At 38.6% G+C, this 27,084-nt stretch overlaps 1 protein-coding gene across 5 annotated transcripts; it reads left to right on the top strand.

Annotated features, from left to right (window-relative positions):
- The first annotated feature begins 45 nt into the window (after positions 1-45).
- On the top strand, positions 46-27,084 carry LOC109864228 (nuclear factor 1 B-type). 5 transcript variants are annotated; one of them, XM_020445241.1, is made up of 14 exons: positions 179-207; positions 406-567; positions 1,493-2,057; positions 4,607-4,762; positions 9,720-9,911; positions 10,033-10,216; positions 11,816-11,869; positions 12,110-12,208; positions 13,116-13,256; positions 14,042-14,185; positions 22,965-23,152; positions 23,276-23,635; positions 23,725-23,959; positions 24,074-27,084. In XM_020445241.1, the coding sequence occupies exons 3-14, from the start codon at positions 2,055-2,057 to the stop codon at positions 24,361-24,363; spliced, it is 2,046 nt and encodes a 681-aa protein (XP_020300830.1). In that variant the 5' UTR covers positions 179-207; positions 406-567; positions 1,493-2,054; the 3' UTR covers positions 24,364-27,084. The 5 variants fall into 5 exon arrangements, with proteins under 5 accessions (XP_020300828.1, XP_020300830.1, XP_020300833.1 ...); XM_020445244.1 differs by lacking the exons at positions 179-207; positions 406-567 and adding an exon at positions 1,077-1,347 and having other exon boundaries at positions 1,830-2,057; XM_020445243.1 differs by lacking the exons at positions 179-207; positions 406-567 and adding an exon at positions 2,955-3,580 and having other exon boundaries at positions 1,077-2,057.

The following is a 27,084-nucleotide window of genomic DNA, read 5'->3' as shown; positions in this document are numbered from 1 at the left end:
GCGGCGTCGTCGAGCGACGTCGAGCGGCGTCCAGTGGCGTCGAGTGGTAACGGCTCAAACGGCGTCAGACAGCGGCGGGGTCGCAACTGGCTCCAGTCTGGCTCTCAGACAACGTCCAGACTACTCATGTTCATCCCAGATACTCTGAGAAGCTGCATGGTGGAACCAGATGTCTCGACTTACCTGCAGGCTCCTTCCGTCGGACAGGTGCTTACAATTTTATAAACATCCTTCTTTCAGCTCGCATCGCTACGCATCGTTTCTGTCTTTATTGGAAATCATCATCTTGCACGTGAGCTTCTATGCCATTTTTATTCAATGCTACTTCTGTGTTTTCTTTCGCTCTGTATCATCAGTCATATAGTTTTTAAATACAAATAATTTTTTTTTTTACTGATCTAATAGGACGATAAAAAGTTGAAGGAAGATCGGAGATCAAAATCGACTCGCGGATCGAGTTAGGCCACTCGTTCTGTCGGTTCAAACTTTGCGCGCGCTTTGCGTATTTCGCTCTTGCGTTATTTACCCGGACGATTCGTCTCTCTCCCGCGACGTGCGTTTCAACGTGTACGTTTCGTCAACTGATGTTCGAAGCTGAAATAAACGCCTCGAAACTCTAACGTTTAACTCAAATTCCTATTTTTCCCATTTCTCTTCTTTTGTCTTTTACATATTTTTTTATTCCGTGTGGTCGGGGGGACCGAGTATATAACACAGAGCGATATTACGACCGGGAGAAAAATCACATGACTCTCGTGCGCGGCCACGAATTTTCAAGATTTTATATTTAGCGAAACCGCGCGCGATGTGTATACCGACAGATACCGCAAAAGTCGTTAACACAAAGAGAGAAGAGACAGAAATTGAATTGCATCGCCCGCTGTGTGTTGAGCATCGCGACGCGTCGCGACGCGTCGCGTTGCGTCGCATCGTGTCGGTTCGAGGGCAAATCTAGTAAGCTAGGACAGGAGCTATTAATAACTGTTTAGGGTGCCGTACCTGGCCGCCGCGCGGTGCCGTCCGCGCGTCTCGATACGCGCGTCTCGACGACCGGCGTCTCAGTGTCGTCGCGACGACCGACGTTGTTTTATCCGCGAGTTCCGCTCGTGGCGGACTGGGTCTCTCGCGCACGGATCATTTTCGGCGAGCGAATCGCGAGAGAAATCCGAGGAATAGCGCCCCTCCTGCGTAATCGCGCGTTTTCGCACGCCGACGAGACGAGAACGCGCGACAAGTGTGATACTTCGGTTCGCGCTTAGAAAGAAGAGGAAGTAAATCGTTATCGCGCGCGCCAATCGTGCCAGCGTTTTACAAAAAAGTGCTCCCTCAAAAACTCCGAAACTCCAGGTCTCTCTTTCTCTCTCTCTCTCTTTGCTCACGGCAAAGGCTTGAGCGCCGCAATGGCGGAGGAGCGGCACGGCAACGTTCCTCTTCTTTAAAAAAGAATTTTTTTCTCTGCGAGAGACTTACGCACACATGTTAAATCGTTTAGGTTTTTCGAGCCACATGTTTGACCAAGTACGGATTCGTTCCACTGGTCTCGCCGCGCGAGCTCGCCCAGAAAACCGAAGACGAGCGTGTTAACTTTGCGTTAACTTTATTACGTTTCTCGTTTTTTACGTCTTCCACGTCTTAAGCGTGTCAGAACAATGTGCAATGTGTTGTTCACCGTAGAGGTACTACTGTGGCGGCCGAAGTGATCTCGGTGTGGTCCCACTATATATTTGTATCACCATTTATATATTCGTTGCCGTACGTAATAGAGACCGAGAATCGCGCGCGAATTTCGACCAACAACGTTTTCTACGTACAGTTTTCCCAAAAATTAGCCGATAGCCGGGTGTTAAATCGAGATGCTTTGTCGGTTGTGACTCGTGGACCTTTTCGAATGAGTTCGCGCCACGCAATATTGCGCGAGTAAGTACAGAAGAGGAAGAGGAGGTGGAGGAGAAAGAGGAGGAGGAGGAGAAGGTGGAGGAGACGGTAGTGGCGGAAGAGAAGAAGGAGGAGTTGACGGACTCTAATTTGAGTTCGCGAATCGCTCGTACCTGACAATGGTACGTTTTCCGTGTGACCATCGTTTTCCGGGAGTGATTCACTTTGCGCTTCTTCCTGCTTGGCTGCTCGTCGCGTTTTTGGCATGGATTTTCTCGCGTGAAGAGTAACACTCACAGTAAAATCAAAAAAAAAAAAAAAAAAAAAAAAAGCAAGCGAGCGAGCGAACAAACAGACAACAACAACAACAGAAACAAAACAGATCGGACACAAGATGACACTTTGGAAACGCATCACTTAGCTTTTCGCTTTTGTACATATACCCTTGCTCCCCTTTCCCCTCCTCAACACACACCCCCCAGAACTTTTGTCGCGCGTCTTTTTTTTTTCTTCCATACGTGTTTTCATTCCCGCCGCGATGACGAGAGTGTTTAACGTTTCTGATTTTCATTGGTGTCCGAAAATAACGGCGTTACATACACAGATGGACGCGCGCGTTAACATACAAAGGCGTGTCCGCAAAACGTCTGTGAGCGACGGTCTCATCTTCCAGGTGCGTTTTTTTTGTTTTTTTTTGTTTTTTTGTTTTTTTTTTGGTATTCTCGTTGTTTCTCACACATCCCTCGCAAGTCCCGATCGTTCTTTTTCGTCTGACGTACCTCTAACGTCTGTTTCTTGTTTTGCCAAAAAGTTTTCGCAAATACTACACTGAGAAAAGAGCAGTTTTTTTTTTCTTGTTACACTTCTCCTTCTGTTCTTTTTCCTCTTTCGATTTTTCGTATTGCGCGCAATCCTCTCAAAAGATTCTCCGGTTAGCGTTTCGTTCCGCGTTTTGAATCGCGGTCTTGTAAAAATTTCTCGCGCATAAATAAAAAAAGAAAAAAAAAAAAGTTGTGAAATCTCGGAGAAGACTCGGAGTTTTCTAAAGAGCTTCGTTTTCTTTTGTTTCCGAAACTTAGGAATACCGAGAAAGAATGTGGTTGATCGCTCGGTAAACCGCGCTCCACGTGGTAGGTGTTCGTGAAAGTTACGCGCCAATATCGCACGATTAATAGAACACGGGGAGAGAATATACGGACGCGCAGAGAGCGGAGGCGCAGTGCCGCGAGCAAGATTCCTGGCAGCGGACTTGTGAGACGCTGTGTGATTGTTGTCGCAAAAGTGTGAAGATAAATACGTTGTATCTTCCCGGGGGAGAAAGAACAAAAACGAGAAATAGAGCAAGCACGTGAGAGAGGGTTAAAGAGAGTGCGCGAGCGCGAGAACTAAAAAGTTTTATACCGGAGGGTTGTTGACTCGTGCTTGCTCGAGTCGAGTAACACGAGTCTCTCCGTGTATAAGCGCGAAATCGCGAAAGGAAGGTGGAGCGAAGTCACTCTCTCGTCGTCTACGGGAACAAATCCCCGAAAATATCGGTAACAGATGAGGCCGCGAGCGATCCGCAACTGTGGAGCGAAGGAGTATCGAGGTCTCCGTAATCGTTACTGCGAGAATCGCTGTTTCTGACAGCCGGACGCTGACAAGAAGGACGGACTGACGGTAGTGCGCTACACACAGCAGCTGCAGTGTTTGCGAATACTCGATGGTTCGTTTGTGTTCTTTAGCAGTTTATTCGTAGCGAGATGTGTACACGACAGGAGGAGAAAATCTTATATTTAGTGTGCGGATAGGAAAATATGTAGACGAAGAGAAGATGGATAGATTTATTAACCACGGGGACGTGTGCGTGCCCGTATTGATGCACAGATGACAAATCAGCACGCTGAGAGCTCGATAACTAAAAACTACTGTTATATTGGGTGATTGAATAATATCGCACATCTCTCTAAATATATGTAAATCAATGTAAATACAAAATAACAAAATTATAGACGAAAATAATATTATAAAGGCAATAACGTACACGTATATGATTAAGAAAACGCGTAGAAGGGAAAACACGAAAAGAAGAAATTTTACATTCTCGTTATTATTCAACCGCATGCGAATCATCATAGACAGTTCGTTCACCGATCAGTGTTCATAGCGGAACTAACAAATACAGTTACACATTTATAATCTCCACATTGTTGTTTTACATTATTTTTATATCTGTAATAATTTATACGATGATTTTGTTCTTTGCTACCTGTGTCACATTTTTTAATTTTCTTTCGCTCTTGATAAAATTGTCTTTTTCGTTTTTTTTTGTACAAATAAATATGTGTTAAGAGTGCGAAGTTTTTTTAGCTACTTTTATAATTGTATTACCTATATTGATAGAGAAAAAGAGATCTCAAATACATATAATTTATCTCGATTTGCATTGTTTACACACACGCACACACACACACGCAAACGAGTAAAATAACAAGAAGAAACTTGTCTAGTGACGAAAGACACATTTTCGATCTGTCGAAGTTGAGTTGAGTCTTGCCGTTTCCGATTTGATTTACTCTGTTTAACTTTGATCAACACCTGTGTTTTATAGTATTTATGACGTAATATAGTTTGCATGTGTATTTTCGAACTTGAAAACCGCGGCACTCAAAGCTCAATAATAACAATGGCGATGATATCTAAACAATCCTGTGAAAAAAAAAAAAAAAAAAATAAACACGTGTGATTGCAGGATGAGTTCCATCCATTTATTGAGGCTCTTCTACCGTTCGTGAAATCTTTCTCGTACACATGGTTCAATCTACAAGCTGCCAAGAGACGATACTATAAGAAACACGAAAAGCGGATGAGCTTAGAAGAGGAACGTCAGTGTAAGGAGGAACTCCAGGTGAGAGAGAAAGAGAAAACTTTCTGAGAGAAATCGTAAGCGAATAATGTTATTTTTCATGATTGTTAAAAAAACCGTGTCTTGAGTAAATTGGACAAATTTTATATTTTTTTACGTATAATTAATTATATGCAAATCACACATATATATTGTTTCAATCTCACACATAATTTTATTATTTATAACCAGATGTCAAAAAAAAATTTGACTATGTACACAGGATTTTTTTCCGAGCGTAATTACATAAATTGAAGTGAAAAGTTAATTATCGCAAACAAACTCGTGCAAGATGCATTTACCTGCAAATTTACGTACTTGATTATTGTTGACTCACGTTTTAATAATCCAAAGATTAACAACTGAATGAAAATATTGTTTTCGATTAAATTGATTTTTTTTTTTTTAATTATTAGTTTGACGATAGTCAAACGCGGTTGAACGTGCTATCATCCTAATTCTATCGGGTCGCTTCCTCTACGCCGTGATTTCTATCCTCCCTCTCGCGACAGCGTTCGATCAATATTTTAATTTCGCGATATTGCGGTATTTAGAGGAACAGCGGGGCTGGCATTAACTGGTGGCGCATAGGCGCTCTTTCTTCCTTCTCGCATTTCCACATTTTTGTGTCTTCTATATTTCTGATACATCTCAGAAAAAAAAGCGAGCTTGTGCAAAGTAACCCATAGTCGCTAATTACTATTAAATTAAGCGAAAGCTCGTTTCTCGCTTGTAATCATCTTTTAGTACGCGAGAATTGTTCCACGTGAAAAAAGCAGCATCGGGTCGGCAAACTGACATTTCGACGTTCAGTTTATTCTCGCAAGAAAAATCTCACAATTTTTTACAAAAACATTTTCGCGAGACTTGGTAACGGGAAATACTTTATAATTGTTTCAATAAATCCAGACACGTCTCTGAAAATTGTCTAACATGTTCCGTCGTCGCTATTTGTTTCCATCGCCGAGCTTGTCAATCGTTATAACGTGTTCTTTTACCGCTCGTATACCGCGACTGTAGTACGACACATTAATACATATATACATATATGTATATATATATATATATATATATGTATATATATACGAGTATGTATGTATGTACGTTAAAAGAAAGAATCGGGGAATAAAGGGACATAGATGGAAAACAAGGAAGAAGAGAGAGAGAAAGAAAGAGAGGAAGAGAAAGAGGAGAGATACGAGCCAGATTACGTGCAACGAGTCTGTCGTTTTCTCTTAATTTCGAGACAGACCGCAGTACGATATCGACTACTTCAATTCGGGTGTACGGTACTGCGAGGGACCGAGAGACGAGCGAGTACAGCACGAGCGAAAGAGGTAGAAAGTCAGAGCAAAAGAAAGAGAATGTGAGCAATGGACGGATAGACGGGGATAAACCAGAGCGAGGGGGTGGAAAGGGGGTGCGCGCGGCTCGGCGCTTCCCGGCGCGTCGCTTGTAAGAGGAAGGAAGAGGAGCACACGTATGCGAGAGAAGTACATGTAACCCGACCGTGGAAGGTTGGAAGGGTCGGTGGTGAATCGAGAGAGTCTGTATAGAAGGAACACAGTACGGAGAGAGAGAGAGAGAGAGAGGAGGGAAGAGGAGGAGGGAAAGAGAGGGTGACGGGCAGAGGGAGAATCGGGAGGAAGCGGGTGCAGCACCAATACCCACGAGAAGTATCCGCTACACGAGTGCACACCAACTTTTCGGCAACGAGGGATGAGTCGGAAAGAGGAGGGAGGGATGGCCGGTTTGGGGCGGTCGAAAACGGGTGTTGGGGAGAACGTAGACATGTAGCGCATACGCCGTCGCGACGGAGGCTGCGGCTACGCGGCGCCTACCACCATCTATAATCTCTATGCAGATATCGATTTTCCACCCTGTATTTCCTAAATTTATGCAAACTAGCAGCGCAGCACCCTTTCTACCCTACCGCTCGTCGCTCACATTGTCACCTTTTCCGGCTCGTTAACCGAATACGGTGTGCGCGCGACTTTGCAGATTCGTTTTCACAATGCATTTAACATCGTCGGTTGTTCTTTGTTGTTGTTTGTTTCGAGAAAAAAAAAAAAACAATCGATTGTTCCTCTGCTCTGTAAAAAAAAAAATATAATTCCCGCAAAATCTCTCTTTTTACGTATTACCGACGTATTTGTCAATTTTGTTAACAAATTAGTTGAACACACGCAACGATTTGCTTTGATCTTCAGTTTAGAAAAAGAAAGAAAGAGAGAGAGAGAGAGAGAGAGTTTGTATTTATCGTAGGGAATATAAATCACAATTCTGTTCCGACCTCACGCGTGCGTTCCGATATATTGTATTTGCAACATTCTACGTAAAATCTGGGAATTGCCTATAAGGAAATCGCAGAGAGTCGCTTTGTTCGCGTCATAACGTAGTAACGTAAAGGATCGGCGGGATATACATGGCCGCCGGGAAGCTTGCCAAATTAATAAATATATTCCCAGTCTCTCTATACTCCACTTGGAATTTTCTTCCTTCTATTCCACGCGGGTCTGTGTACATACGTACCCGCTGAATGATAACCCACCCTCTGAGATGATGCCAGTCTACGACCCCTCAAAGCGTCGCTTTGATTTTGCATAAAAATACGTTTCCTGCAGTTTCATCATACACACGTGTCGGTAATGTTTTCTTACGTTTGAGAGAAATGTTCTTTTTTTTTTTTTTTTTTTTTTTTTTTTCATTTTCTCGCTCGTTTTTTGTTTTTTGTTTTGTTTTATTTCCGTTGTTTACTTGTCGCGCGTCACCTCGCCGGCAAAAAATCTCACTCGAAACTTTTGTTCTCAACTATAGATGCAAACTTTTTAATTTCTTCGCGTCATCGGCGTCTTTCCGCTACTATACTTGACCACGCACACAGCACGCACGCAACGACAAACATTCCCATTCCGCGCATGCACCATTAGAAGAACAGTCGGGATTGAGTGGAAAGTTTAGAATAGTGGGTTTGCTCGGTTTAAATTAAGATTTAAGGGATTTGTGCGTCCCGCGTGTGATTGGTAATGCAAACCGGTCTCGTTCGAACCGTTAAGTTGTCACACAATGCAGTCGATGCTCGATTTCTGCGTTATCTGAAAGTAGTAACGCACGATTTTAACACGTCGCAATTTAGAAACCTAACAAAATATCGAAAACACAATTGATATAGAAAATGCTCTTCTTTCGTTTTTTTTTTTTTTAGTATCACCAGATAGTCTCTCTTAAAGAACAAACCTTTTTCGCTAACACGAAAAAAAGAGGAAGATGACCTTTGTGTTACAACAAAATATTTCAAATAAAAATATTTTTTTTTTTAATGCAATTTTTAGTTTCGTTCGCGAAGCAAGAGTGAAAACACGAGGAACACGAAAAGAATTCAAGAAAAAATTGTTCCGCATGAATAAATTCGATATCAAGGGAGAAGTTTATGCAATTATATCTCGATACATCAATCGTTTTTATGTAATTTGTACATAGTAATAAATAAGAGAATTTGTCCATGTGTATAAACAACTTTTTTTTATTTTCCGGGAAAGGGTGAGAGGTATCGTGTGAAATTGCAATAGCACGGGCAAATAATTCGCCGTCGAATGAGCTGCCGCTCCTTGCGGATAGCGCGTACGCATGTCACGGTACACGCGCTCTCGGTACAATTCCCGTGAACACGGTTCTCCTTCGCATTCGGCATACTTGATATCGAGCATACGCAGAATGCACCGTAAGCGCGCGCGACGCGCTTTCTCCGGAGCAAAACCCGCGAACGCACTCTCTTTATCCGTCGCTTTTATTCGCGAGTGCGCGAACGTGCCTGACATTTTATTTCTACAGAAATGTTTTAAGAACGTCAACGCCTGACACTCACACACACTTTTTAACTACTTATACTACCTCCTCCCCCCGCTGATAGTCATTACGGTAAACGCGCGTCTGCGAATAAATCGCTACTGTGTGTTGTACCGTTGATAATTGTGTACGTGCTTGTAAAATTGATAATAATTGCGTTCCCACGCGCACTATATACTTAGATTCATATTCAATTTTATTAACAGTAAAATAATGTAATAAATAATCAAATTGAAAAATAATAAAATATTAATAAGCGTGTAGAAATACAATTAATATTATTTTTATTATTAATTTTATTATTTAATAGTTTGTTCACTATTGCACATATTTGCTCAGGCCAATGATGTACACTTCGTACAAACCACTTGCGCGAGAAACGCGTTTTTCCTCGCATTGTCGTGGAATTTTATCGCGCGGGGAACAACACGTAAATAATTAATTAGCTTCGTTCGATATTATTTCCGCGCGAAATGAGATACTGTTTTGATAAGTGAGAAGAACTCGCGCGAACGTTTGAGATCTCTCCCTCGAGTTGTGTACGATGTACGCGCAGTACGGATGTACGTGCGTGTACGTGCGCAGCAAAACGGGCTAGGCGAGATAGATCGCGCACACAGTACACTCCGATGCATTCCACGCACTTTCAATGCATTTCTCAGGGATTTTATGCATGCGTGTTATTTGCTATTCCGAGTGTGACGAGGGTCGCACGCGTGCGCTGCATATCGCTCGCCGAAAGATGCGCCTCTCTTCGAGAGATTGTCGCTAGTCGCTATTCTCGCGCTCGGGAAAGGGTAAGAGAGGGGAAAGCGTGCAAACTTTACAAACTCGACGAAATTTTTCGCCGCGCCGCTCCGGTTGCTGAACTACTTTTCCGCTACGAATAAATATACATATACATGTAGAGTCGAACGGCACGTTTTTTCCCAAATTGTATCCGAATTTCTTGAAACAACTTTCGAGAGTTATATTCGGTTTAATCAGTATTATATCGCTGTTAAATTTGTACTAGCTAGTAGTTTGTTATCGCGGGATCGTGAAATTACACGTGTTACATCATAATAGAGATTGATCGATGTTATATACTAGCGGATAATTTTGCTTTCTCCAGAACGAGAAGTTGGAAGTAAAACAGAAATGGGCCTCGCGGCTTCTTGGAAAGTTACGGAAGGATATCACGCAAGAATACAGGGAGGACTTTGTACTGAGTATCACGGGAAAGAGACCAGCGATGTGTGTTCTAAGTAATCCCGATCAGAAGGGAAAGATGCGCCGAATCGATTGTCTTCGGCAAGCGGACAAGGTACGTTTCATCAAATTTGTTGAAAAAATAGATTTGTTCCTAAAAAAAAAAAATAATCGAATAGCAATAGGCGCGAGCGTGATTTCCGACTCAGAACGTCTTGAAATTTTTTTGTGAACAGGTATGGAGGTTGGACCTAGTTATGGTGATCCTTTTTAAAGCAATTCCATTGGAATCGACGGACGGAGAACGGCTAGAGAAGACTGCGGAATGCGCGCAGCCGGGCCTCTGCGTCAATCCTTATCACATCAACGTTTCCGTCCGGGAACTAGATCTCTATCTCGCCAATTTTATCACGAGTCACGGTAAGATACAGATTCTGAATTCGATTATAATTGCGCGACTGCGGGGAAAATTCGGGAAAACGTTGATTTTAGAATAAACATCAGCGCTCCGAGGCTCTTTGTTTTTCATCCGAGACGGAGTAGTCGAGTCGGGAAAGCGCGAGAACATAAGCGCGCATCAATGAATATTTATATTATCTGCACATTGCGCAAACATCTATTTTTAAAAATGTCGCACGATCTCCGAAACGAAGGGAAGAAGACTTGGTCCACTAGTCTCTATATATTTCCCGTCACGAACTGACCTTTCTTCTATGGTTCCCATGCTGCGCTCCAAATATTTACACGATATTGTGCGATATAATATCCGCGTACGAGCCAACGTGTCTACGACTGTTCCGTATATTATTGCATATATATTATTACACGCACATACACACTATATGCGTGTCTCTTTTGTGTGTCTGCTAGTCGATGCGAGCGCGGTGTGCCGAATGAACATGTAGAGAAAATGTGCACGCAAGCGCGTGACCATGCTTGCCGCTGTATGCTCGCTCTATAAATAAATAGGCAACGGACATCTTTAGCGAGCTCACAGAGCTTCGCTTATACGTTGATTTTCTTTCATGCCACTGAAAATACCTGAATATTTTTGTACCTGTGAGAAGGAATCGTTGCGTGTCATTTCAATTGATTTTCGAGTGCCGGAGAGATCCAGCGATATAACTCCTCGTTTCCGTATTTTAAACGGATGTTAAGCGTGTACGTAATTTACATGTGCAAATTTCTCAATTAAACGTTGAATTTTTATTTAACAAGTTTCTATTTTAAAAACAATTGAAGAATGACTCGTTAACATTTTTATTACAGTTCCTGTTTAATATTTCGCTTAGTTAAAAGATTGCTTTTTTGCGATAACGCGTCTCGCTAGATTACGCAACCTTGAAACAAATCTCAAAGTTTCTGTTTTACCTTCTTTTATTTGATACACCAGTGTAAAATTAACAGATTTGAAAACTAGAAAAAAAGTTTTTTTTAAATAATATGCAATATATATGATAGAAAGAAAGAGAAAGAGAGAGAAAGAGAGAGACAGTTAAGAGACACGACACGTCTGTATATATATAGAGAAGCGCAAAAATATATTTGTCATGCGTACGTAACAAACAACAAATATATATTTAATCTGTTTTTATATTAATTTTTCATTTTATTACTTTATCATTTTTGTAACACATTTTACACACAACCGCAATAAAATTTTATTTCTGAATCGGTATAGAAAGCAATTCTCTCTTTGATCTGCTCCTCTTGATCCTCGAGAAATCGCTGTACATTCCGGACCCTCGAGTATTTCGGTGATACGTTGCGTAATGAGATTTGCGTAAAACGCGATGGTATAAAACGCCGTGCAACAGAGAAAGAGAGAGTGTGAAAATACGAAGCTTTTTGTCAACAATGACGAATGATTTTGCGTAGGATTTCGTTCTGCGTGTTCCTCTCGCGGGAAGAAACTCAGATGAAATCCAAAAGAAATAAAAAATTCTCAAAAATTATCATTAAACAAATTATCCGTCTTATTTATTAATCCGTCGTATGTTTTTTTTTTCTGTTGTGCAGAAGTTCTAAATGGTATCTGCAACGCCAACAAGGAGGAGGACAGACGACGAAAAGGTACTCTCTCACGCAACCTTGCGGGGTTTACGTAATTTGTACAATTATATACCATTCTTGTTTCTCTTTTTGTCTTATACGCTAGCACATTTATTTATATTCACTTGTCAAAGCTAATCTGTTCACATTAATCACTAAATGTCCTTCCCACACATTTATACCCGCACGTATATTTGAACTCGTGTGTGGATCGCCGAGCCGAGCAGATATTAAATATTGTTCGCTGGGTTTTGTTCCCAGGTACAGGATACCACGAACTATATAACGGTGTTATCTGCAATGACACGATTCTTGCGACAGGTGTCTTCAGCTCCAAAGAGCTCTGGATGCTTTCAAAAGGTACGACGCTGCGTTTCTCACAGATATACATGTACATAAATATATATATATATATATATTCGAATTTTTCCTATTAATTGCATGCAGTGATCTTTCGATTAGACTCGCGCGACACGCGTTTGTTATCCGACAAAAAATTTTTTATACTGACTCGGCTTATAAATATTCGCGAATCACAACGTTAGATCTTTTTATATTCTTTCGTGGATGCTTTCGAAAGGTGACGAACAGTGCGAGATACCTTTTGAAAGGATCCTGATAGCTACGTACGTTCGTATGTTTCTTCCTGAATTGTATATGATCGCTATAATGTCTGTATATATAAAGAATTATGATAATAACTGTATATCTCAAGGTAAGATCAATGGCAATGCGCCTTATGTGCCACACAGCGTCGGGCCGTTACCCTTTTGGAAAGGCCATACGTGAGTTCTCGGTGTGTGGACTCATCATTGGCAATCTCAATAATAACAAACGGTTTAAAATGGCAATACGCCATTTGTCAGAAATCAAACGGCGGTACAATGGCTGCGTACTTATGTTTTTTTTTCCTTTGATTAAATTTTTGTCGATCGTCGGTTTACGTATTATCTTGTTATCGTCACAGTCTTTTCTTCGCGCAGTGTCATCAAAATTTTTTTTTTCATGTGACATTTCGTGGGATTAGCTGAGAAAATCGTTCCACGCGCGCGCGAGCGCGCGCTAGTGTTTCCGCTCATCGGAAGGCAGGCGTCACAAGAGAATTTAAATCTCTTTTAGTATTTTATCATTTCTTTATTTTGTTGTTTTTTTTTTTTGTTCGCACGGAAGCGCCATTTTCGCGATTGTGCGATCGAGAGGAGCGCATCGAGAACGAATGGCACACATACGTACGCGCAAGTAGCTGCTAATGTGTGTCTGGTTTCAGCGTCCATACTGCATGACCTCAGCGACATGCAGCCTCAAATAAACGCGATCAAAATAGAGCACCCGCCGTACTACTGCAGCAGCTACACCCCTCCATCCGCAGCCACGACCGCGGATCACGTTCAGCCGGCGGCTAGCTTCAGTGAGTTTCAAAATCTGCCTTTGCCCTTATTTTTAGTAGACAGAGTCGGGGTCGAACGGTAACCGCGTCGTCCGTGTCCGAAGCTTGCTTAAACTAGTTCACGTCACCACGAGCGGAAAGGACGCGGATTTCAAATGTGGAAATTACACTTGTCCGATCTGTAGACATGTCTTCTGTGTCAGCTGATAAAATCGGTGCTAAGCAATCTTTATTCGATCGCTTTATTTTATTTCAACTCTCGCTACTTTATGAATTTTCTTGTTTTATATCAATTCTCTGAGCGCGTAAGAGTATTTTTTTTTTTTTTTTTTTTTTTGACGTGTGAATGTCAAGTTTCAGAAGAAGATGTGTGAAAAAACACAATTCGCACGCGAGTAATGATACCGGGTAAAAAATTCTTTACATCCCACCACGGTATCGATTGAAATCATGCGGCAAGACACACAGACGCGAACGGTGTCAATTGCCAAGGATATGAACAAAATTTACAGTCAAAATAAAACGACTACTTTCACAAAAGAGTGCGATATAAACAGAAAAAAATTCCAGCAATAAACTCAACCACTGGATCATTGCCAACTATATTCTCATGATTCGCCTTTCTTTTTACCGCGCATACGGGGGGTATGTCTTTGTATTAAAACGGAGAGCGTGCGCGATCGATCGCACATATAAGCATTCCTAACGTAGTAATGTGTCATAATAAGAAATACCGACGACTGTTTCCCTCGTATACGGGGACCGTAATCGAATGTTACAAAATTGTGTTTGCTTTGTACGCGCAGGCCCACCACCGGTTCATCAACTGATAAGGAACGATAAGACTGAAAAGCCGCCGACAGTCTCGGTTTCAAACGCGCCGACGTTCTCGTCGGTGCTCAGGCCAGAAGACGGACATCGCGGAATAGAATCGCCGCATTCGCAAACGGGTATGTATACTCGATATAGTATTTTTCGGATACCTACGTGTCTACATACACCTCACGATAATGCGAATTATTCAATTCTGACTCCTTATCTGACGACTTGCATGACGACAAGGAAGGAAATCAGACAACATTCGTTATATTCCGAACTACTGTGGAGATCTCTGAATAATCTGTTTTACATTCGTATTAAAAAAAAAAAAAAAAGATGACACGTTCTGTTGTTTCAACTAGATTTCTTTTAGATCAAACGCCGCTGTGTCGAAAGAACGTTTCTCTTTATAATTGATACCTTGATACGAAGTCAGAAGTCGGTGAGATACATGCACGTCAGTTATATTAGTATTTTCACGTTCAGAAATAAGGAAATACGCGCAAACGTTTCTTGCAGTTATATTAAAAAAAAAAAAAGAAAAAACAAAAACCACTGTTTTGTTTCTTATAAAACAAACAATTTATCGAATTATAAAAAATATTGAGAGGAGATTTCGCTTCAGAATCGTTTCACGTATATTTTCTTGTTTCGGATATTATAATTTATAAGATAATTTAGAAGAATTTTAAAAACAAAAAAAATCATTACGATCTGCAGTAATCATTGTATCATTTTAACGCAGCCGAAGTTTGTGAAAGGGAGGGGAAAGGGAAGGAAATCTGCTTAGATGTAAAATTCTCCCAAAAGTTCGCGCGTATATTAAGAGGAGGATATATTGCTTTTCTTAGATAGGAATTGAATTAAAAAAATATATATATGTAAAAAATAACGTGTGCAGCACGTTGTTTTTTTTTCCGTAAAAAGACTGATTGATTTTTTCATGTCAAAAACATTTTTAAGAAGAGTTACACCAAAATGTTTTTGTGTACAATCTGGCGCATTAATGGTGCACTCACGGTGCATTTTAATTCAATTCGTAGTCATTTCTCTTTACTTATTAAATACTTTACACTTGAATATACACTTGAATATACAAGAGAGTATCGCGCGTGACATGAGACCATTTTTCTAAATTATAACTAATCTGAAAGTCACTTCGGGCGAAAAATCACACGAAGCAATTTTATTGTTGTGTTTTGTAATATTAAGATATTGTGTATGATAATACTGAAGAAAAGATGAAAATAAATCATTACGTGTTTTAAAACGCAAACGTCGTAAACGAGGACACATTGGACATTATTAATGCATCCGATTGTACCGTTAAATAGTGACACCTTTTATCAAGATATCTACGCTGTGTGACCTCATATAAGACACGACTCTTGATTTCTTTATTTCTTTCTCACTTTCTCTCCTATCCCCGTCTCTCTCTTTCTCTGTCTCCCCCTCTTTCTCTTTTTCTCTCTCCCTTTGTCTGTCTCTCTCTCTCTCTCTCGCGTGCGTGCACGGCTCTAAATTGCATGTTTGGTGACCAGTAATTTTAACTAGTTAACCAACATGAATCTAATATTTGAATTTTTATCAAGTTTAACCATGCTTTCAAAGCGATCGCGGTGCGCTTCGTACGTTAAGTATGGGAATCAAATTATTATTGTCATCAATAAATAATTGTTGCATGTGTCTCGATTATATTGAGAAGAGATATGCGATAAGTTAGGTTACACGTTATAATCTATCAGTAGATGATGTTTGCATTATTTTTTTTCTTGACGCGCCTCTGTCCTGAAAAAAAATCCAATTATTTCTCAATAAGTTGAATTTTGTCTCTCCCTTATTCTTTTTTTCGGTGTATCCTTGGGAAAAACTAAAAAAATGTAATTCTCTTTTTTCAATTAAAAAAAAAACAAAAAAAAAAAACGATTCACAACGACACACACTTCTGTTTTTGGAATCTCTGCTTTGAATGACTTTTTTTTTGAATATTTTCGATACTTCTCGTGCGCGATGAATTTAAATTAAAAATCCAACTAATATGCATATCGAATAAATCGATGTCCAATCGATGAAGAGTTTTGAAACATTCAATTGCTCCCGATTTGTCTATCTACTTTTTTCCATTATTTGTAGTTACTGCGTAATGTTTTTTAAAAGTATATATTTTGCGAAACTTAATCGAACTCGAATATTGTACGACAAGTAGTAGAACACATCCTGCAGCACACACTTCAAAGTGTAATATATTTACACGAAGACACATCTCACACACTCATATACACATATACGTTTTTTTTTACAAAAAGTAACCAGGAAAGAAAACAACTAAACCACTACAACAGAGTGATGTTTCTTTGTAATACAGCATGTACTCGAAAAGAAATGTGCTATAAAATACTTGGCGTATATAAATATTATTTACTTCGCAGCTATTTGGTCATTCAACGTTTGTGTGTTATAACAATTATATTATGTACGTAAAAAAATAAAAAAAAAAAACAAGCAACAAGTGTCCGTCGCAATGCGTAACCGACTTAGTGTAACACTTGATTGAATTACGTAATCTGTTATATCGTATCAGTTGCGAATAATTTTCGCGTTTTATATCACACCGAGACGAGACAGATTTATCAGTTCTGTTGACAGTTTTTTTAGGTCTGCCGGGTCTGTAGAGTAATCTCTGTTAAAACGCTATCCACAATCTACCTACCAATCAACGACTGTGTTAATGACTCGCGTTAAAAATGACGCGTCATGTCTGTTTCAGTCTGACCCTGAGTGTAGAGAGAAGCTCGCTAACTCGACTAAAAGGTACTTTGTGACTGGTTATTGACTGTTGTCTTTTTCTCTCTCTATTTCTCTCTATCTCTCTATCTCTCTTTCTATATGTATATGTATATGTATACACACACTCGTACGCACGCGACTGTTTATTATTATTATTATTGTACGTGCATATATATATATACACACACACACACACACACACATACACACATAATGCGGGATAATTATTTGTTGATTGCATCGCAAAAGAGAATTAGGTGGTTGTGTCCTGCATTTGTTTCTCAGAGTCAATTCTGTAGCACGGCATTGTGTACATATTGTTCTTTTCGAACACAAAACCGAACACAATTTTTCTCTTTCAGCATCGAACGACACGTATTAATAATAATAGTTTGTTCTCTCTGTCAATTTCTAATCCAATTAATTAATAACAAATAATTACCTCATTCACGCAAATGTGTACATATGGAAATATACCGTTTGGGAATATTTATTGTGTGTACATTTCGAGTAATTGATAATACATAAATTCACACGCGTGTGGATGGACGCGCGCGTACATACAAAGAAACAATAAAAATTACCAGAGTAGTAGGACCCCGACAAATATCCGACAATCTGTGTTGTGGATTGGTAGGTGTGTCTGTATTCATATATAGTCGTAATTGCTACAAATATTTTTGTGTAATTAGATTATCGATTAAATATTGGCGTGCTCGATCGAAACGAAAGTTTCTCCGGTTTCTCAGGTGACACGTTTGAATATTTATGTTCTTGCTTATCGCGCTTTATAAAACAGAAACTCGTCTACAACAACATTTCGCTCTTTCAACACATTCTGTCTGTACATACATAAACAAAAGAGAATTGTTATATTTATTCGAATTATTTCTCTCTATAAAAATTTTTCTGTGAAAGTCTCTCTCTCTCTCTCTCTCGCAATATACAATTTTCCATGCACTCGACGCACATGTCACTTGTTTCTCCATTCTATTTACGAGTAAACAAAATTTCCTTTTTTCTCGTGCTATTTCTTGTTACTTTGCTTCCTTTTTATTCTTTCTCGCTACACGATTCAATTTTCTCCTGTTAGATTTTCTTAAAGCAATAAAACTGTACGAGATGTGCCTGTGTATTTTTATTCCCGTATAGATATAAATTAATATATGGAAAATTTCTCATTGAAGATATTCAATCGTATCGCGTGCGTTCGATATCAAAATTAATTTGTGAAAGACACAATGTTTGTTCTGAAATAATAGGCACGTCTTGTATGTTTTACGGTATTATATCATCGTAGCATTTTGACTTTGTTGCATTGTCGTTAATTGCAAGACAAATATGTCAGAATTTATAGAATTACCAGAAATCACACGATCCTAATCCATTCTTTATTTGCAATGCCACACGATTAGTCCATGTATCCGACCCGGTGTTACACCGAGACACTTTCGACGAACTGCCCGAGAAAAAAAAAACAGATCCCGCATGTACGAACAAGTTCAATATCTGGCTGGTGAATAATTACATGTAATATTATACATGAGATCGAAACAGTCTCTTATATGATCGTGTATTATTTACACACAGATACAGAGAATTTGTTCATTTACGAGGGACTTTTTTTTTCCTCGGGTGCGCACATAAGAAACAGGATACAATATAGAAAAAAGAGAAAAGAGCGTGTGTGTGACATAACAGAAAGGGTGAAATAGGAATAAGGAGAGAAGAAGCGTGAAGGAGCCACATACGCGACAAATGTAACAATGTATATACTCTTTCATCGTTTCGTTGATTTTTTATAAATAACAACACACAGGAAAGAGTCAGAGAATATATATGTTTCTTTTAAAAACGAGACTTTTAGAAATGGTTATATTTGATGAAACGAAAAAAAAAAAAAACTCACATGTATATTAATTCAAGACCCTTTGTTTATCAGGCAAATCTTCCTTAGAGCGAGAAATCCGCCTGACGTCTGATTGCGACATGGTAAAACGCTTGCGCTCAAACGGTCGCAAGAATAATGTCATGTTAGCGCTAAATAATGACCAATATATATATGTGTATTAGATCGGTGTTGCATCTTTTCATACATTGTGTTCTTTTTATCTATATATACATATACATGTGTATCCGCCTGCAGCTATGCACGGTCGTTGGTGCGATACTCCTTTATTAATTGTGTTGAGCTCCGAGATTCGATCTCCGTACATATCAATTTTCTTTGTCTCGAAAAAGGGGTAAAACTGTTTTTTTTTTTTTTCATTTTGTTAATTTTTCACGCATATATGTTTGACGCGCGCGCGTTTTCACATCGCATATACATACATGCAGCAATGTATATGTGCGTGCGAAATATAGCGCGAAAATTGTTGTTGTGCTGTGCAAATGAAGAACGAGAAAAGAACGAAGTTCCGGTAGTGCTGAAACCCAAACTCTGAAAAGCGTGTACATACGTGTGACTCACTTTTAACGCAACTCTCGGTGCAAATTATGAATACATATAGCGACACCCTTCCCCTCTAAAATACCAGTAGCACATCCCCGCCAAATCTGCGACACGTTATACATATCCTTTTTCCAGTGTAATGATTTTGCGATTTATCGGATCAGTCTTGCTTGCAGAGCCGTTATCACGCGTGCAGCACGTGCTATGAGGCGAACGTTTCACTCGCTGGCGGCTTGGAAATGATTCAGTAGTATGATTGAGACTAGCCCGACCTAGTCAGATCTACGCTTTGTACTTTGAACGAACTTGAGTCATGTCGAGTAATCATGTTGCGAGACTTTCCTCTCACCTCGATTAGACTCCACACGCTCGTCCTGTGTACTCTTTCTCATTCCGGATAACGTGATCCCGACTGAAAACGCTGAAATAAAAGATCAACGCAAGAAAGGGGATTGCGGAGTGAAAAAGAAAAAAAAAATAAATTTTCGTGATGTTGTTCAGCCAAATGTACAAAAAAAGTCAGTGTTGCACATGTATAAAGAGTACCGATTTAACAGTGTAATAGTCTCCCGTTCACTTTATATACATATATAGTATATATATGCCCATATATATGTACATATATATATACATATATATATATATATATATACACACGGTATATTTTTATCATCTATGTTGTATGTATTTCATATCTGCATAATGGTTCTCTTTACACCCACTTTTTCGCCTGTCCGTCTGACCGATCTGCCTGTTAACGGCCGTCTTATTCGAGTTGAACTTGCTCTTACTTTCTTTAAATTTCTCTTTTGAGAGAGAATTCGAGATCAAAAGATAAAAAAAAAAAAAAATTCTCCTCTTTTTACATTCCCAATTAACTTTTGTCTAACAATCGAAAGGGTTGATCGTTTGTATCATGTTAGTAAAGGCAGATTTATAGTGGTTGGAAACGGGTGGATAAACAGACGGACGGCCTTTCTTGCTAAATGCGTAGTACGGTCTAGCAAGCTAGTTGTTGCTGTCTGTCTGTCTGTCTGTCTGTCTGGCGGTTTGTTTTATCTGTCAATCTATTCGTTTTTTTTTTTTTGTCTTTGTTTAACAATCCCCGTTTACCCACTTTTTAAGAAACTCGATGATACAGTCTTGACGCTACTCGACGATCATAAAAATGTACGAGAAGAAGAAAGATACACAAAATAACGACGAGCGGTTTTTCAAACTTATTTTCTTTTTTGCACAAATTTCTATTTTTTAGTGGTTCTTATGAATAAATAATAATAAAATTGTTAAATAATAATTTAATTAATCATTTATTTTGCAAAATTTTAACAACTTTATATATTAAATTTAAAAAATTGACTTCTATTTTTGTCAGATTTTTAAAAAAAGATCGAAAATTTTATCTAGTTGACCAAAAAGTGATATTTGCGAGTTTTTGTCATGGCTAATCATTTAAAGTCTGATCTAACAATCGATCGAGCTACGAACAAGACTGTGTCCATCCTCTTTAAGCGTGTGCACTCTCTTATTAATTTAGTTCCATTTCTCTCACACTCGATATATTATTATTTCCATACTCACTGTCACACGGCCAATGCTCTGGTTATGCTGGATGAATTAATTGACTTACTATTAATTGATTAACATTCAATTTCATGTCGAATATAATTATATAATTGAACTTTTATTGCCCTTTCTCTCCGTACGGTACTTATACCTACACTATATTGTCGTTGCGATGTTGGTGTTGTTGTTTAATATATAAATATATATCTATATATATCTATAATTCTACTCATTGTATTGATGTTGATGTTGTTGTTAATTTGATGTTTTTGATGTGTTGTTTAGTCGTTGTTATCTTGCTGTTTGTTTGATGTTTGCACTAATGTTGTTGCACTCTCTGTGTGTCCTGTGTACACACTTACATACGTACATGTATATATATCTCTCTTACGTCACGTATATTTTATTATATATATGCGTACACACGTAAAAAAAAAAAAAAAATTATCTACGCACAAAATAAATTGTGTACGCGGAGATTCAAAAAATTTTTTACGCTGTCTCCACACCCACACACACACCGTCAAGTGTGCAATTAAAATTCGCACAATGTCAATTGAATTTATCTCTCAATGCTGTTCTATTCTCGCGATCTAATTTTCACGCGTTGATTGCACGCATACGATTCCATTGTGACGTATCGATGAGACGCAGAGTCGAGAGAAATCCAATGTAACGTCTTGCATACGTAATTGCGATCTCTTCTCTTCAAGAATTTGCTCGCAATTGTTCGAAAATATTGCGGAGGCAAATATTGCGGAGGCAAATATTGCGTTATTATTACAAAAATTAATTGCCGAGCCCTTGTAATCAGCTGTTGTTTTTTTACTTATTGCATACGCAATCTATTTTGATTCACGTTGTGTGTTTACAATAAGAATGTATTTTTTTTTTATAATATATATATAATATATAAAACGTGTATTTCATCCAGTCGGTTTTCACGCTTGGAATGCATCATCTATTGCATACGTATATGTGTATGTATGTATATCGATGAATATATATATATATATATGTTTATGTATAGTGTTCCAGAACTAGCGTACCTTCTTTCGTTTATAAATTGTTCGGCGAATCGATATATTTGTGCTTTTAGTGAATTTTCAATTAAAGAAAAAATTAAACAAAACTTGATTTTTTAATTTTTTTTTTTATTGAGAGAACGTTTCTAATCATTCAATGGCTCCAAAGGTACGTACGGAAATGAAAATTTGACACGAAATAATTCCTTCATGAAAGAAACTTTCCTTCAAGGCGAAACGATTTTCGATTCATCGAAGAATCCGTAAATTGAAAGAAACTGCGACAGTTCCGGGACCATAGTTCGTATATATACCCACGGTATATAAGCATCAAGATTCTATCGGTCCTTTGTGCGTCACTAAAAAACCACCCCCCTAACAAGCTCATGGTAACAACGACTTTTCTGTCCTTATCTAACTAACTAGATATCAAATCTTTCGATATTCTGTGCGTGTATTGGTTACGAAACTGGGCTAAGCTATGGGGAGGAGAGATTCGTATTTTCACTCGCTCTCTCAATGTGTATTTACCTATAATAATGGATATATATAAATATATATGTATGTACACACATATAAAGTTATATCTACAGCTTATCTCACTTTCGTGATTTAATTTGATCTTTACGCGTACATGTATAAGCGTTCCGGTGCGATTTATTATCACACCTTAGAGATTAACATGTCTATTCGTTAAGCTAAGTTAGATATTAGTGATGTCCGATCAATGAAATTAAAGAATAAGTCTCGTTTATTGCAAAATAAAGTTAAAATAGTTAAAAACAAAGAAAGCGTGAAATAAAAAAAAGGTCTCTTAATATATTTAAAAATGGGAGGTATATTTATATGAATCGCAATTTCTTTTTAATATTACAATTATTGAAAAAAGATGTAAAATATAGAGAAGGCAAAACGTTTTGTCCAGTTTCGACAAGAAAGAAAAAAAAACATTAAATATTGAACAAGACTTTCTTTCGATCGCGAAGGTAAGGAAAGAGCCAGCGTTAAGTTAAGGGGGTGGTTCGCCGTGACTTGGAGATCGTTAATCAGACAAGATGATCATGAGGGATTGTGTTTCAGGATTGCATTCACCTCATGAAGGACTAACCGGTGGTTCCGGTCAAAGTATGTCTGGACTCGCTTATTACCAGCCAGAACATCCCGGCTCTACGGGGGTGGTAAAGTATCCGGAAAACGGACACGACACACTTTCGGATTTTGTGACGTTTGTCTGCCAGGAAGCCGAGAACACTCAGCAACTATCCCAGGTAGTTTATATGTCACTCGGATCTTTGCTCGGATCTTTGGCACGTCGCGGGGGGAGAAGAATCGTTTCTACTGGTGACGCTCGAAATCTTTGTCACTTTTAACAGACTGCCGTTTTCTTTCAGACACAGCTAACCGGACCGCGCACCGGTATACAAAAGTTTCCACAGTATTATCCAAGTTCGATGTTGCCACCGCCACCCCCTGCTCCGATGGCCAGACCGGTGGCGATAATTCGATCAACAGGCGAGCTGGCAGCGACAACCGCCAATTCTCCACCGACGTCCTCCACATCGCCGACGGATCCATCCGAGCTCGGTCCTAACCAGGAACAGATGACTGCCGCGGCGGCAGTCGGTCTCGTTGGTTCCGCCTGCCAGAATTCTGTCGAATCCGCTGGACGGAAGAGTCCCGCCAGAATACTCGTTACACCGCACACGAGCAGAGAATACACGTTCGCTCACTTTCATTCACAACCCGGACAGGTTAGCTTGTTGTCCGATTTCTTCTTCTTTTCTTTTGATTTGATTTTATTTTAGATACATATCAGAGCGAGTTATATTTATTTTTCTAGCAAATCTTCACGTATCCGACCATTAGCTCGATGTCCGGCGTAATTTCGCCGACTAATCTATCTTTGTTTTCGTCTCCTGTCTCCGTTACGAGACCGGTCGCCACTCAAAGATCAGTCTCGAATGTTCCACCACGTTGGAATACCGCACCGTTTATTAATTTGGAAGACGACTACAATATGATCGCGCCGATCATCGCTGGGACCACCAGCGAGACACCAGCTGCTATGGATGAAGGTAAATCTCGTGGAAGAAGCTAAATCTCACGTTTTTGAACAATGTTGAATTGTCGACGAGGAAAATTATCTTTTTTCTCGTACAAAATTAAAATCTCTCTCTTCTCTTCCTCAGAACGATATTTTCATCCAGTGCACACGAGTGGCGTAGTGGACAAAAATGGCAGTAATCTAATAGGAAATGAACTCGGCGTGAACACAGATCCTACGTCCCATCATCACCAACAACAACAACAACATCAGCAGCAACATCAGCAACAACAGCAGCAGCAGCAACAACAACAACACCAGCAACAACACCAACCACAGCCCCAACCACAACAACAACCACAACAGCAACCATCTTCGCAACAACAGCAGCAAGTAATGGGGGACAAATCCGGCGGACCGAAATCTCCTCCGTGACAGTGGAGTCTGAAAACGGAGAGTCTCTCGAGACTCGCGAACTCGCCGCGTTTGTCGGGATCGGTACTCAGCATCACGTGTAACAACGATTATTCGGAAGCCAAGACCGAAACCGAATTCGGGAGTGAGCGCCAGGCAGCCATGCCTATTCAATTACGTGATTTAAACTTACGGAGAATAGAATACTTAAGAGTTCGATCTTAATTAACCTATTACGAAGCAATAATATAAGAGAAACGCTTTCCGAGATATGTAGGTAATCGAGGAAGGAGCAGAAGTCCGTTTATTCATATTTATTGAAGTAAAAATTGATATTACATGAGGTTTCATATTACGACTATAGCCAAGTACATAGTTTTTCTATATAGCACGGTTATATCGCGGTAGAGAATTTATGCGACGCTCAGAATAGCCGTTAAGATAACGTCGTGCATGCCTTATCCTGCTCGAGAACAGAAAAAAAAATTGTCGACACACACGGTGCTGTACAACAAAACGGAAAACTAGGATCTAAGGTATTTAGATAAAATACAATACGTATAATTTCAAGCAAAGTTAATTAACGCGTAGTCGAACGCAATGTAATTAATACATAATGTATTAATATTACCTAGCCTGTTACCAACTACGCAAAACTGCGTTTGTATCGATCGGATACACACGATCTAGAATGTTCTAAATTTTCGTTTTCTGTCTGTTTGTCTTTTTTCTGTTTCTTCTTTTTCTCTCTCTTCCTCTCTCTCTTTCTCTCTCCCCTTATCTATTTCTCTATCTATCTATCTATCCATCTGTCTCATTATTTTTTTCACTATCTTAAAATACAAGCAAAAGTAAAATGAATTTTCTCATCACAATCCTTTCGAGGTTTGCAGTTACATAGCTGTAGCAATATTCTTCTTCCTAGTGTATTATAATACAAAAAGATTCTCGTTATTTTCGTAGTAAACTTTTCGTATATGTTAAGTTAAGAGATATATACGTAAACGTGTTTTCTTTTTAATATAAATGCAAATTCGTAATATCTTGTACAAATAATTCTTAGCCAATATGTAACCGACGGAGCAATAACGATACGAACAAGCGGACAGTTACTTCAAGCACATAAAAAAAAGTGATAAAAATAATTCTCTCCTCATCGTCCTACGAAAAGTTTTTCGGAAGATCCGCATTCTTATTGCAACCGGTGTTTTTTACATCTTACATTGACGTTCGTTTCTTTGCTGAGAATAAATTATTCTTTCGTACTTATTCCAAGTCACGTTGGATTTTTGAAGTATACGAGTTTGTAAAATGTATTTGTATTATATATATATATATATATAGAATCGTGAATTTATATAGATTTATGTAGCGCATTGAACCTGATTTACGATTTTATTCGTATATAAAATTTCAATTTTGGATCGAACAAGAGCGCGTGTAAAATTTGTTATCTTATGTATTGCAGAGAGATATGTAAATATACAAATATATAATTTGTTAGATGTGTACATGGCTTGGCGACACGTGTATTAGATCATATATTGAATAATTGTTACATGTATGTAATTTTTTGTGCCAATGAAACAGCATATGTGTGCGCCATTCTTTTTTAGCAATGTTATTAATGAATTGCAAAACTTTCTGATTCAAAATAACGCGCGAGGAAAAATCTGTTTCAAAAAGCGAACTACTTTATTTCAAAGATAGAGATCTGTCAAATGCAGATTTGCATAATTGCGAACAAAAGAGATACGCGATAATAAAACGTAGCGTCATTGCGTAACGCTCAGGTTAACGTTAATATTAGGAACAAAAAAACTAGTGAGAACTAGTCATTCGAGGCTGCTAATTAGAGACGGATATAATTAGAGATGGATAACTAATACGGTTTATCGGATAAAATATAAGCGCTTAATTATTTAAATATATTATTGAGATGTTATATATATTATATTATAAAGGTAATGATACATATAAATATAGGAAGTAGTCTTGCGTGAATAAACATCCAAGTATGATTACGCTACGAACAAAGTCCGAACTTTGTACAAAGTTTTTCACCAACAATATATTTAAATTATTGCTACAAGGAATTACACTGCTACTTAGAACTTATTTAAAACACATAATCGCGGTTGAAATTATATATATATATATAAATTTATAATTTCTTTTATTTATCTCATTTGCTCACAAGCAAAACACTTCTTATAAATTCGGAAAAGATTAAAAAAAAGAGTGTCTTTTAATTTCTATAAAATTTCTCTCCTTTTATGTGTGCGAATACAATGCTGAGAGATATTTTTAGACGCTTCGTTATCATCCGTAACCGCAGGAATGTAGATAGTGAGAATATTTGATTTACACAAAGAGAATTTAAGAAAATGTATTATCTACGTAACAAAAAAATAGTCATTTGTTTCTTGACTTCCTTTGTCTTTTGAACGTTTAAAATTCGGCAAATATATTTATTGGCGGTGGGGAGAGACAAATCAAGTTTTAAACAATTATTTTTCAAACAAAAAATTTTTGCGTTTGAAAATATCAGCAAAATATTTAATTAAGTCAAAAGTCTCTTAACACTTATATCTTATTATCTTCAAATTGATTTTGTTATACTTGACGTACAGCATTATGTTTTATTTCCAAAAGCACATGGACATTGTGTCGCGTAAGATAGACTTATATAAACACGAAACACTTGTTAATGCAGTTACAATAAATAACTTCATCTCTCTA

Source organism: Pseudomyrmex gracilis, unplaced genomic scaffold (genome assembly GCF_002006095.1).
Source record: "Pseudomyrmex gracilis isolate BER0280 unplaced genomic scaffold, ASM200609v1 scaffold_18, whole genome shotgun sequence".
NCBI classification, from domain to species: Eukaryota; Metazoa; Arthropoda; class Insecta; order Hymenoptera; family Formicidae; genus Pseudomyrmex; species Pseudomyrmex gracilis.
The sequence above is the reverse complement of the archived record's forward strand: the minus strand, read 5'-3'. Positions and strand labels throughout refer to the sequence as shown.

Bases quoted from the DNA above. Each gene is read 5' to 3' on its own strand.
- LOC109864228 (XM_020445239.1), top strand. From the start codon at position 127: ATGTTCATCCCAGATACTCTGAGAAGCTGCATGGTGGAACCAGATGTC. The intron at 9,912-10,032 runs GTACGTTTCATC...TTTTGTGAACAG, and splicing joins GTCTTCGGCAAGCGGACAAG to GTATGGAGGTTGGACCTAGT. The intron at 11,870-12,109 runs GTACTCTCTCAC...TTTTGTTCCCAG, and splicing joins GGAGGACAGACGACGAAAAG to GTACAGGATACCACGAACTA.